General features: G+C 35.8%; 2 protein-coding genes and 1 pseudogene across 3 annotated transcripts in view; 2 read left to right on the top strand and 1 right to left on the bottom strand.

The window, feature by feature from the left end:
• Nucleotides 1-13,348, top strand: part of LOC125482918 (uncharacterized protein DDB_G0281497-like) — a 106,127-nt gene that overhangs the window by 24,325 nt on the left and 68,454 nt on the right. The gene's annotated exons all lie outside the window — the stretch shown is intronic.
• zbtb10 (zinc finger and BTB domain containing 10) overlaps nt 4,379-13,348 on the bottom strand; it is a 73,488-nt gene continuing 64,518 nt past the window's right edge. For both annotated transcript variants that reach the window (XM_048595524.1, XM_020514638.2), the window contains exon 5: nt 4,379-9,547. In XM_048595524.1, coding sequence (XP_048451481.1) covers nt 9,197-9,547 — 351 coding nt within the window. In that variant the 3' untranslated portion in view covers nt 4,379-9,196. The remainder of the gene's footprint in view (nt 9,548-13,348) is intronic.
• LOC109915029 lies at nt 12,010-13,252 on the top strand (annotated as a pseudogene).

Genomic DNA, 13,348 nt, shown 5'->3' with positions numbered 1-13,348 from the left:
ATTAAACAACCATTTACTAGTTTCATTAGTGTACAATAGTCGGTTTCATACAAGCTTTTTTTAATATTTGAAAACCAAACAACTCAAAGTGAAGAGCCACCTTGATGGCCTGAAAACGAGTGCAACTTCATGATTAATTTGATCAGACGGTATGGTCAGTTTTGTAGGCCGGGTCAACTTTTAGCCTGATATTTCTGAAATCTTAAAGCATCTCAAACTGTATTTCTATTCGACATAATATATGCTCAAAATTGTTGAATCTTTCACAATTTGACGAATTACAGGAAAGTTACAATAACAAAACCAGCTCAATCTAGTCTCAACAAACTATATTTTCTTCCATCTTGCTTCCCTATTTCATCATATCAGTCAGTACTAAGCTGTGTGGAAAATAGCAGATCGTCACCATGCTTGTAAATCAATGATCAAAACAGGTAGGTTGGGATCCCTATATTAATTAGGATGTCCTGCATTACAGTTGCTGGCCAGACAACATGGACTTCACTCTGCCATTGGTAAAGTAGCACATGATGAGTGCCTTACATTACTGTCAACTGGCTACTTAGGGCCCTAATAGGCCAAAGGGTGGCAAGGCCACTCAAGGCTTTCCCGAACCCCTGTAAAATTTCAGACGTGTCAGGGTGTAAAGCAAAGTCACCCACTGTCTTTTATATACCCATCACCTTCACACCAAGTGGCAAGCGAGGATAAAATCCAGTTAGCAATAAGAGTTGTCCATACAAAGAATACTGACATTTTCTTTGAATTTGAAACATTTTCTGTGGTAGTTTGAGTCCTTGTGCATTTACCTTCGCAACCTTTATCCTGGTGTACATCTTCACCATGCCTTCTCTGTATTTTTTATAAATTTATTATTGGGATGACAGCATAGCAAACAAAGCCAGTATGTACCACACATCCCTAATTAAGTTGTGGTTCCCGCAATCCGTCAATAAGAATCTTTCACAAAAGCTCCCTTTCCTGAACAGTTTGCACGTTATTCAACCCAGGAGCATCCTTTCTGTGGCTGGAATGTTATTTCTTCCATTCTCCTGCTTAATTCCACAAGGCCATTAAAGTACTAACCTCTGTTTTCAATCCTAACAAAGGATTGCACATGAAACTAAAGTAGTTTTCTCCCAGTAGATATTACATATTTTCACAATTTTCATTGCATTTTTTAGGCTAATCTTGAATCATCAAGCTGTCCACAAAATGTCTTTTTGTTATTCAAGATGACGACATATTTGATGCATACCTGTAAGATGCACTTTTCCCCTCCAGCATGTCGTATTCATTGGTTCATAGTTAATTAAAAATAAATTAAAGCAAATAAGTGAACTAAAATAATGCTGATTTTTTGGTAATAATTTTAAACATAAACAAGTATTCCATTAATATTGCCAGAACTCAATTTTGTAGGGCATTAATTGAAATGAGAATCAAATCATTTTAATGTGATATACCAACTGTGTATTGATATGGGAAATCACAAATTCAACACAGCTGGCAGATTAAAATTGCAAGTTCTTATTCGATGGCGAAACATGTGAAAAAATGGATTAAAGATCCAAGATATCAAAATCAAATCATTCAACATTAGCATTGAGTTTAGTACAAGTATAGCACCAGCTTAGACAAGCAGAAAGAGTCACCAATAATAAGGCTGTACAAAAAGAATTTACAGTTTACTGCATACAATCTACAAACTGATCATTTATGAAGTTTACATAATTAATATTAAATCACACCAAATCTGAATGAAAATCAGTGATAAGAAAATGTGAATGTGCAACACAACTAACTATTATTTAAAGTGAGCCTTTTATCTTACATACCCAATATTTATGTCATGTTTACCCTGAGGCCTTTGGAAAAAAGGTTAAGAGATTATTATTAAAAGATTGAGAGAGAAGGAAATAATTTATTTTGTCAACTAAAAAATATTTCCATCTTTTTAAAGAAAGCTCCAGCCTTTAATACAACTGATTTAATACACAGAACATATCTGGCTGTATACTTCAATTTGATTATTCTATCTCAAAGGTAAAATTTCCAGCCGGATGTTTTATCTTACCTGAGTACAGCCATTAATTTTGTCAGAAACATTGATAGCCTTATGTCACCAGATGAGGCCAGGTTACTTGATCCTGGCTATAAAATAAGCAGCTAGAGATTTGGCCTGCTGCGTATGTTTGTGTATTTTGCATATAAAGTACACACCTTTGCTTCAAAAGGCTTGCATTTAGTTACAAATGTCTCAAAACACCTTGAATAAGATTAATAACTTTCAATAATGCAGCAAGGTGTTAATGAACATAAATGTTGCAAACAACAAGATTCCATGAACAGCCATAAGATGACAAACCTTTCATGGCAGTGTTGATTGAGGAAGGAATGACTGCACATACTTAAAGAACTCCATTCTCTTATCTGAAAAGTGTCATGGGATCTTTAACATCTTTCTCAAGAGGCAGTTCTCCAGTTACTAGCTGACTCAAAAGATGGATTTTCAGGAACATGTATTTCCTGTTTCTGAAAACACTGCATAGCAAAATGCAAGAACTAAAATGTTGAATTTGCATTAAAAGTAAAGTCACTATAGTCCTACCAGACCATACAGCTGTCCTCCCATGGAGGGAGGGATAGAGACTGGTTGTGGTTTAACTCAAGGGTCACCATGACTTGAGAACGACAGTCCTTCATGGTAACCTCAATCAATGAGGGAACTGAACCCACACTGGCCTGAAAATATAAATATGGAACAATATACAACAGACTTCAGTGTATTAAATATAAGTGGTTCGAGAGCTTGGAGTTTCTTTAACAAGTTCTAAAATTAAAAATAAAATCACTATTCAATATTTTCCAAGGAAAAAAGTATTTGTTATAATTTTACACAGAAGCGGTCTTCCCATGGTATAAAGAATTTGCCTTGGTGAATTTGTGTCACATTCATGTTGGCAAATACTTGTTTTCAGTTCTGTGTGCAAAAAATGTACAATTTTATGTACAAAAACTAAGTACAGAAAATATGTGTACGTGGTGCCAAGTATATTATATTTTGACACTAACAGTAATGGTACAGTTGATCTGGGTTTTTAAAATTAAAATGCATAGTTTCTCAGTCAACATTTACAAACAATAATCTTCAGGAACTGAAGCAACACAGTAAGATTATATGTTCCAGTCAGCAACTGCGTAGATGTTAGTGCACACAACCCTTTTGGATTCAGGCTGCATGATTTTTATTTTCTTTAATTTCCACACCAAATTGAAAATTTTACTTTCTGTTTACTGTTTTTGACCAGTACCAACTCAAATTTAATAGCATTCATTATAAAGATTGTGGCATGTTAACTTTTTTCTGCGGCGATTTGAACCACAGTTAATTCACACCCATTACACACAATCACCCCTTTATAGCTCACTTTTCTTTCCACAGTGTTAGTCTTCTCTCTCAAATTATTTTTCTCTTTACTTTTAGACTTAATTTTCCATAATTATCATCTACTCTTGACACTTACTGGGAACATAATGAAACCAGATCATAATTTAAGAACAGTTTTTCCATTTTTCACTCAACAAAATTTAAACAGACCAGTTGGCCCCTTTGATCCCAAATATATATGCAAATCATTTTTGCAAATAAAAAAATCGTCTCCCCTCAACTCTTATCAAAACAGGTGCATAAGCAAATCATTAATCCTTTCAAGAATGAATGCAATTCTTACAAATAAAAAAAAATGGTTTGAATTGAGCTGCAATTATACAAATAGGAAAATAGATAGTTGTTGCAGTGTATATATTATTTGTATAAAGTGTTTTAAAAAAGCTTAATTTTCACCTTGCATTAAGTTGCATCAGTTGAATGTGATGCACTATATAAAAGTCCCTCCCAATTTGTCCTTTTGGAAATGACTCAATATCACTTATATTAGCTTGGGTTCTTGTTAATTTTTTTCTTCTTATTTGGTACAAAAAATTCAGTGTTGCAGAAGTGAAGACGTTCACTCTACATTCTGAATCACAAGTAATCCTGACATCAATACCGAACAGGTCAAACAACCTGTATTTCAAAAACCACAACTTCTAAATCTGAGGTAAATTCCAGGGGCTAATGAGGATTAGCACAAATCAATTGATTTAGAATCCTTCTGTGGGGAAATTCTCATTTCCTTTCTACATTTTAGATTTATGGTCAAGTCTACAGATGTGATGATTCAATCAGTTCATTCTATAGTCACAAATTCTCCCTTCCCAATATAAATAAATCAGCTACTTTATGCTGCCACTATAAACTACAGATATTTATTACACACAGCAGTCTATACACTGGAAATAAATCCATTATGCTAAATAAATAATTGATAGGAAACAAGTGTGGAACTAAAATTTACTATGTTTAAAGGTTTGCAAAAATTACTTTTCCAAAGCACAGCTTGCAATTAATTTTGTCTCATGGATAATTAACATAACTGCAGTGTTACAAACTGTCAGACTTGCTGATCACAATATACAATATAAACTTTGTCTATGTATTAGACACAACTGCCTTAAAACAACAGAATGCTATTTTCCACTGAAATCAGTGGTGGGCAAATCCTCACAGGTCCCAATTCTTGGTGGTATGATGCTCCTAAATGTTGCTTAGTCTCAAATATTTCACAATTGTCACATTCCACACAGAAGAGGTTCAATTCAATCAGTTATTTTGGTGCACGCCAATTTAAATTAAAGCATTTATCAACATCAAATATAAAATTACAGGTGAAGACAATATCCTAATGCGTAATAAACAAGTTTTCATCATAGAATAAAATCACAATACACTAATTTGTTTGATCTAATTCATACAATTAAATATTTAAGTCACAACCACTTTAAATATGTCCTGTCATTGCTCTTCAAAGAATAAAACTGCTTTAATAAACTCTGAAGGAACTGGAAGGTTTTTCCAAATGATAATCCAGCATCACTCAATTTGAATTTCAGAATAATTGTCCCATACACACTGCAGTAACCATAATATTTTAAATGCATTTTGTCGTCACATATCTTTGGTAGTAATGGTTACTAAAATCTAAAGTTGAGGATGATGGATTGAAGCCCATCTTTGGAGCAGAAAATCCTACCTTACCATCTCTGGCCTGAATTATTGTGACATGAGCTTCAACAATTACTAGAAATTTACTTCTCAAAATTATCTGTTTTTAAACTTAGCCCATACAAATGTGCACCAAAACATGGTGAAAAATAAGAAACTCTGTGTACTAATATATCATGCTAACTCATTAAGTAATTCAGCTTTTTTAAGGAAAAGAAAGTAGATTAAAGACTGGTAATTCACTTCTGTACCAATAACAGTGCACTATGGAGTTCAAAAAGCAACTTTAAATTTACTGATTGGTGCGATTATTAATAGGTGCTTATTAACAGGATCACAATAATATTCTAGTAATAGATCCAATATATTTTAAGAGAAAAAAAATCAAGAAATAACAGGAAGTTATTGGGTGGAAACCTAACAGTGTTAAGAATATTAAAATGTCCTCAGAATCAAGTAAAACCACCATGATTACACGGCAAGGGAGACAAACTGTTAGGGATGATTGGAGACTGCACTACTTAAAAATGTTAAGCTGTAAAAGGAACGGTTCAAAATAGCATTTTACAAAGACCCAACCACAAAGGGGTCTCAGATTTACATTGCAGTTTTTGTACTTAGATTTATTAAATCCAAGCTAAAAATTCACTGCAACATCCACAATTCTCAATGTACTTTGTTTACAAACATGGAAAAGTGCATCAGTACCACCCTGTAATAGTACAAATACCAGACTGCATAAAGGATTACTGAATTCAATTCCAAAATTATCTTTTGTCATGTTAATTTTTCACAAGACTGCTGCCAGTATTAAAAGGTAAATATATTCTGAAGAATTCCAACAGGAATAAGGTGACACATGAATATACTTAAGCCTGTTAACCGTTATTTGGAATTAGAATTGTAGACAGATAGACAGGAAGCAGAAAAGTGTGTGTTAAACTTTTCCTATAAAATCATGATGGTGTTAATGTAAGGGCTAATACAAATAGACCAAATATCAGAAACACCAGTGGAAACAGAGAATTAATAGTTGAAGGAGTATAAAGAAAAGTCAGACGAATGGGACTAAAATATACTTCTTTCAAAGAAAAAATTCAACAAGTCCAGATCGAACTTGCGACCTTAATCCGTATGGTGAAATCCACACAGATTCCCATTACACCAAATACATTGCACCAGCCCTCCTATCTGTAGGCAGAATTTAATGTTAAAGATCTCATTCACATCATTGCCCCAAAGTGTCTCTAATAAATTCAAAAGCACAGTACAGAGCAACTAGCACCTTTCACAGCCTAATGAGGAAATATTGCATCTGATATAGCCCTGAGTTTAGTTGTATTAATCAGGGGACTCCGAAGCTGGATTTATGCTGAATTACTTGATCTCAGCCAGGACAACCATGGAAGATACAATTGGCCATCACTCCTGTTTCTGATCACTTCCAACATCACCAACTGAAAAGGACATATGTGGATGCCTGGTGAGAGCAATATCAGGCTCAGCTTTGAGGCTCCTCAAAAATCTTTAGATGCAACTGGAGACTGTGGAACAACATACCAGTATCTACAAATTAGGACAGAAAAAAATCTACATGGAAAAAGATGAAGAGGAAACACTGACAAAACAATTCAGTCAAGTGGATGTTCTCTGAAAACTAGCTGAGGGGATGGATTGAAAAAATCCACTTTACCAGAGATATTATTCTCATTAGATGTGTGCCATTGTTTCCACTTCAACCGGTGCTCTCTTTTCCATAAGTCTGCTGATTTTGGACTCATGATTTCAGTTTCAGGGGTCTTAGACAATCATTATAAAACAGTTTTCACTTTTCTATATAGGAAGCTCAGTTCTCTGAAATCAATCTCAAATCCAGAAGTAATATCTTATTTTGAGATGATGACACCATGGGCATCATTGTCAAAATCAGGAAATAAATTATTAATACATCTGTAGCTCAACAGTTCCAAAAATTAATAAAAGCAAGTATGTTTTTCTTTATTATGCTGACCTCTTGCACCACAACACTGTCATTTGCTACGGAGGAGTGAAAATCATGGATAGTTGCTTTAATTGTGCTGTGTTTGTTCAAAGGAGGAAAAAGAATCAAGAAAATTTCTAGTTTTTAAGGCGGCGTTATTTTTGAAGCTTTAACTGTGTCCATCCTTCAAAATGCTTAGATTGATGTGACATCCCAAAATTCTGAGAGCTGAACTCTAGTTAACTGGATCATGATTGCTGAACAGTAAGATCGTAACAAATCATTTAGGTATAATTCAAGAAGTTGTCAAGTTACTTGATACTCATCTAGCAACATACTGTATTAAACTTTTTTAATTTGAAGTGGGTCACAAACAAAAACTGCTCTATTTAGATTCAAATAATTTTATTTTCCATCTCCAGCAATTCCACTTTTCACATTTGGATCTGCAGCATTACTGACCCTGTTTATGTAACTAAGGATGGAGAGGGAAAGAAAACATTAATATGCCTTGTTTTAAAACATAATTGCAAATTAAAGGCAGGCAAACATTAACGTAATGTTAGCAGCCTATTATTTGTCCGAGTTAAAAAGACAGACTCAACCATACAGGTAAACTGAAGGTCCAAAGTTGTAAAGTTATCTCTTTTTACCGAAACAATTGTTATGCAATGATATTTTTATAATGTAGTGTGTAAATCAAGTCAGAATCAAGAATGCCAGAGGAGGAACATGTAACTAAGTTAAAGAGATCAAGGAGGGTGAAAGACTATTTTCATACTTCACCCCCAGTTAAGACCAACAATATTGCTTTTCCTCTCCTTTAAAAAGGGAGAAAGTAGTATTCATTACTTTCTGATAAATCAGAATTCAGTTACATCGGTTACTAGTTATTCAGTAAGAACTCAACTTAATGTGTTCCATAACAACTAAATGATCATTTAAAAACATAGATATCCTACTGCTATCATTCAGTTCTCAGATATTATTTATGGCCTGGTCTTCATTAAGGATGGCACATCATGACTTATTTGAACTCTAAAACCAGAAGTTATTCAAGTAATTAATTTGCAGCTTCTCTCTCCTTGAACTGCAGTAAGATTTTATGTTGGCATTATTCAATTTAAAAGAACACAACTTTAAAACTTAAAAGTCTTTAGCACCTACATAAGCATTCTGTGTGTTTCCTCATCTGAAAAGGCTGAAACTTGAAAATGCATAGAAAAACAAATACCTCAAGTTGAATTTCAGACCCAATCCTTTAAGGGGTTTCAACCACATTTTTCCATCACAAAATGACGATCAGAGCCAAACTGCAAGAGTGCATGCCGTTTAGCTGAATTATCATATGAAGGATATTATTGCCAAGAAAGTAGACATACAAGCAAAGATCCTGAGTGAAAGAAATTAGGCTACAGGAAAAAGCTAAGGAAGCCAATATAATTTTCTTTGGCTAAAAGGAGAGTTTAAGTGATCCAAGCAGATTTTTCAAGATTAAAAACTGAATCCCCAAGCTGGTTCAAATACTTCACTGTGATAAAGGAATATGAAAGACAAATACAAATAAAAGTAGTCAGAAGAAACAACATGCAGACCTGATTCACCCAGAGGGCTACATTAATCATGGAGCAAAAATCAGGAAAGACTATGTGGGGCAGGCAGTATAGAGAGGTTCAATAAACAATGGCCTTCTCCTACTACTAGAAATCCTGTACTCTCAAACTCAATTTTGATCTGTCTCACTGATTGGGATACAGTCTCCTGCACAATATATATACTTCAAGTCATACACTACCGCATTTTCACACCATTGTTTTTCACATAGATTCTTGGGGAAAGAAATTGCAGTTTCAATCCCAATTATTATAAGGAATTGCCCATCACTGACACCAATACACTTTTCATCGTTACTGCTGCGAAATCGCTGTTACTACAATTAAAATATCAATAATTATCCAATGTTCATAGCTATCAGCAAAATATGGAAAATTTAGTGTTTTGTTGCCAATCCATAATCTTTGCAATTCAGATAAAATTCATAGGGTTTGTTTATACAGTGAACAACCATAGTTATACTTCTCAGTTTAACATAATGGCTCAATTGCCAGTTAGTCATTGTCTAAAATGACATATGTCTCACTAGCCTCAACATCTTCCCATTGCTCTCTATCCATTTCCCCTCCTCCATCTTCATCTGCCATGTCTTCATCAACCATTCTCTCATTTTCTTCCTGCTCCAGTTCACCCGGTTGTTCTCGTTCTTCTTGCTGTTCCTTAAAAAATTCTGGATCAACCATCAGGTCCATACCATCATGGTCACCTTTTGGCTGTCTATCACCCCCGGAACAGTCCAAACATACGCCGTAACGTCGAGATCCATGCCTAATTCCAACACTGGCTGCTAGAGTGAAGAATTTTTTACAAACCATACATTTGTACTTTTTATCCTTCTTGTGTACCTGAAGGAAAACAAATCAGATAATTAGCAAATGGAATACATTTCTACAAAAAAAAACTGAAAATAAGCTTGCAAATTCCAATACTGGCATTTATTTTCTTATGATGTAGGTGGTTGAAATAATGACTGCCAGTACACTAGAACACTGTTTAGTTATTTTAAAGAAAGTCTCTTTACAAAAAGAAAATTGATGAATTTGCTGGACAGTATGGGAACAGGAAGTTGGAATTCTGATTACAATATGCCCTCAATCAAGTCCAAGGACGTTCAGCTGAGGCTGTAAAATTGTACGCTTCGTCTCCAAAGGTAACAAAAGTGCTCAGTAAGAGTGTGATACTGGTTAGACTACTCTCCCCTGTTGGTGCTCTAGTTACTGCTTACCCACACTTAAAAATGGCTTAGTTTACCTCACTAACTTGAAAAGTAGTGAGCAACTTAAAGAAGATCGGTGACTATCCAGTAAGCAAGGCCAGTTGAAGACATTGAGAACACTCAATGTCACAGGCAGTCTTCGAGTTGCGAGTGGGTCCTGCAGTCCGTTTGCAAGTTGGAACACAATGCAGAATAATGGAAAGCTGCCATTCGTAAGTATAGGAAACATTCATATGTTGGGTCTTTAAAAATTAAAACCAGGTATGGGATCATGTTCATAAATCAAATATTCATAAATCACGGTCCCTATGTACTCAGCTGTTATAACAAAGGGAATGTGTGCTGCATTAAAGTCATCATAAAGCGTAAGAACAAAGAAAACACATTTTAATTTAAATAGCCTCTTAAACTGAGAAAAATATTGTAAAGTGCTTCAGTGATTTAATTAAAATAAATAGACAAAAAGCTTGGTGCAAGAAGTATGTTTTCAGGAAATGGCCTAAACGTGGAGAGGAAGATGAAGAGGCAGCGGGTACTTCAGGAAAGCAAGTCAAAGTGATTGAAGACCTTGGGAACACTGGGCCGGAGCATTTTTTTTTTGGAGGGCAGTAGCAGGGGGAGATAGCTCCACAAAATCTGTAGTGGAGAACATAGAATGTGGGCAGTTCAGGTTCAGGTTTTTGTTTCCTAGGCTGGAGGTTACAGATAGGAAGCAGTATGACCATGGAAAGGATTTAAACATGAAAATAAGAAATGTAAGCTGGGAAAACGTGTTGCTAACACAGGTCAACAAGACCATGACTAACTGGTGAAGGAGATACGGTATAAGTTAGGATAGACAGCTAAGTTTTAGAGGTGTGTACATTTATGGAACATGTTGGCATCCCATCCTCCATGGAGACCATGCTGGAATAGAGACAGACCGGAGGTGAGAAAGACAGAGATGAGGGTTTGCATAGAAGATAGACTGAAAAATTGAAAACACTCTCATTTGTGACAGAAACAATGTGCAGTCAGCTGAAGTTCTGAACAGTGAGTCAGCTTAAAACAAAGGTAGCTTATGGTAACTGCTGGAAAATGTGGCAGTGTAGCTTTTCCAATGCTTAACTGGAAGAATTGTAACTGTAATCTAAAATTGTATGTATAACAAGCTGTTGATAATAAAGAAGCAGAGGAGGAACTGATGGAAATGATGCGAGAAATTGAACCAGGTTTTGTACTCGAGCAAGCTGATCCCATATCTTGGAATTATGTCACCCAAGAGTAGCCCGTAAATATGTCATTTAAAATAAATCTTTAGGAATTAAGGAGCTAATAGTGCCCAACAACAAAGAAGAGTCATTCCTGGAGATATTCCATCTATGGTTAAATATTTAAAGAGTAGCACAAGCAAGAATAGTTCAAAAAAGATGAACAACAGAAGAACTAATTTGATGGAAGTTGGTATTATTGTTTACGTTAAAAGTCAAGGATGAGGAGTTATCACGGACGAAGTCACAGAGGATATCATATTAAATTGAGAGATATGGGTTTGCTTCTGTGACGTGGCAGGAGACCAGTTCATGGAATTAGGTAATGGAAAGAGAATTTGGAAGCAGTATGTTCAAGGATTTCAGTGAAATGGAGTTAGAGAGACAGAGTTGAAGGATAGAAATAGTAGAAAGTAGTTTTTTTGAGAAGGGACTAACGAATGATTTTGTCAGGGTAGAGGTCAAAGCTATTTTCCACCATTAGTTTGGCTATTTATTAAAGAGCAAGGGAGTTTTTGAATTGTCCGTGTCAACGTATTTTAATATTTGGTTGTGGGTCATGCTGTGGTTGAATTTGTTGACACTATATGAATGCAAGCTTGTTATTCTGACATCTGATTACACAGTAGTAGCTGAATGCAGTTCTGGTCACTGGATTATAGGAAGGATGTGATTGCAGAGAGGCACAAAGGTGATTTACCAGGATGCTGCCTAGGCTGAGATTGTTTTCCTTGGAAGAGCGAAGGATGAGAGGAGACCTAACAGAGGTAAATAAGAGACATAGATAGGGCGGATTACGAAGGCACTTGTACCATTATTAGAAGGGTCAATAACTAGGGTTATGAATGGAAGCGAAAAGGTAGGAGGCCAAGAGGAGTTGAGGGGAATTTCTTTTCACTCAGAGAGAGACAGAGTTTGGAACTCTCATAATATTTAAGAATTATTTGGATATTCATGTGTTGTCATAGTCTCCAGGGCTATGGACCAAAGGCTGGTAGTGAAATCTTTGTAGACCGGCACAGACATGATGGACCAAAAGGCCTCCTTCTCCACTGAAAATGTCTGTGTCTTTGCACAAGTAAATTCTTATTGTAGCTAAGCATCACAGAATAAGATTGTTCGAAGTCAAGTGTCTAGCTTACAATGAGTCAGCAAATCCCAATAGATGGTGGAAATACAACTGCACTGATATTTCTTTGCTGAGAAAGAAAAATACTCCTGATCATTCTCCAACAACTCCATATTAGAAATTACATAATCCTTGGTATCTTACAAATGCACTTTCAAGGCTCACTGACTGGCTTTCTTTGATCCTGTTCATGTCAATATTACTGAAATGGATGATTTGCTCAACCAGGTCCTCATTTCTATCTTTCAATCCCTTTCCCACAGCAAAATGTTCATATTTTATCCTATCAAAGCACCAATTTTCCTTTCCTCAAGTCCAAGTGGTGTAGACTTGAAAGAACTGGTGTTCAACTGCTGTCATGATCTGGAAAAACCCTCCTCTCCTCCATTTTCCCGGAAATAAAGTAATTCTCAACTCCAATCAAGTCTTCTTCAACCCCCTTCCTTCCATCAAGTCAAACAAGTGCTACAAGCTCATGTACTACCACAAACAATTGAATTGTCTCTTGTTTTCACAATATGTAGCTCTTTCCCTGAACCACAACATCTGAGAGAGGACATGGTGGTTCGAATAAAGTGAAATTTTGCATCTTCCTTAGTCTTCCTGTGGCGGCTGTGATCAACTGCACTGATAAAACAAGGGCCAAGAACCTGTACATCATCTCTGTCAAAGGCATCAAAATGACATTTGAACAAACTACCAGCTGCTGGTGTTGGTGACGTGGTCATGGCAACTGTAAAAGAAAGACAAACCAGAGCCCAGAAAAAAGGTACATCCAGCAGGAGTGATATAGCAATGGAAAGCATCGACGGGGTGTTTCTCTGTTTTAAGGACAATGCAGGGGTGAAAGCAAATAACAAAGGAGAAATGGAAACGCTGCAATCACAGACCCTGTTGCAAAGAACATACAGATCTGTGGCCGAGGATTGCTTCCAATGCTGCGGGCAACGCATAAGAACTGTAGCAACAAGATGGTGTGCCATTGCAAAGTGCAATTAAAATCACTCCTAAATAAATGGGCCAATTTGACTACGATTCTGTTTTGAAGGAA

Source organism: Rhincodon typus, chromosome 4 (assembly GCF_021869965.1).
Source record: "Rhincodon typus isolate 14 chromosome 4, sRhiTyp1.1, whole genome shotgun sequence".
In the NCBI taxonomy this organism is placed as follows: Eukaryota; Metazoa; Chordata; class Chondrichthyes; order Orectolobiformes; family Rhincodontidae; genus Rhincodon; species Rhincodon typus.
The sequence above is the reverse complement of the archived record's forward strand: the minus strand, read 5'-3'. Positions and strand labels throughout refer to the sequence as shown.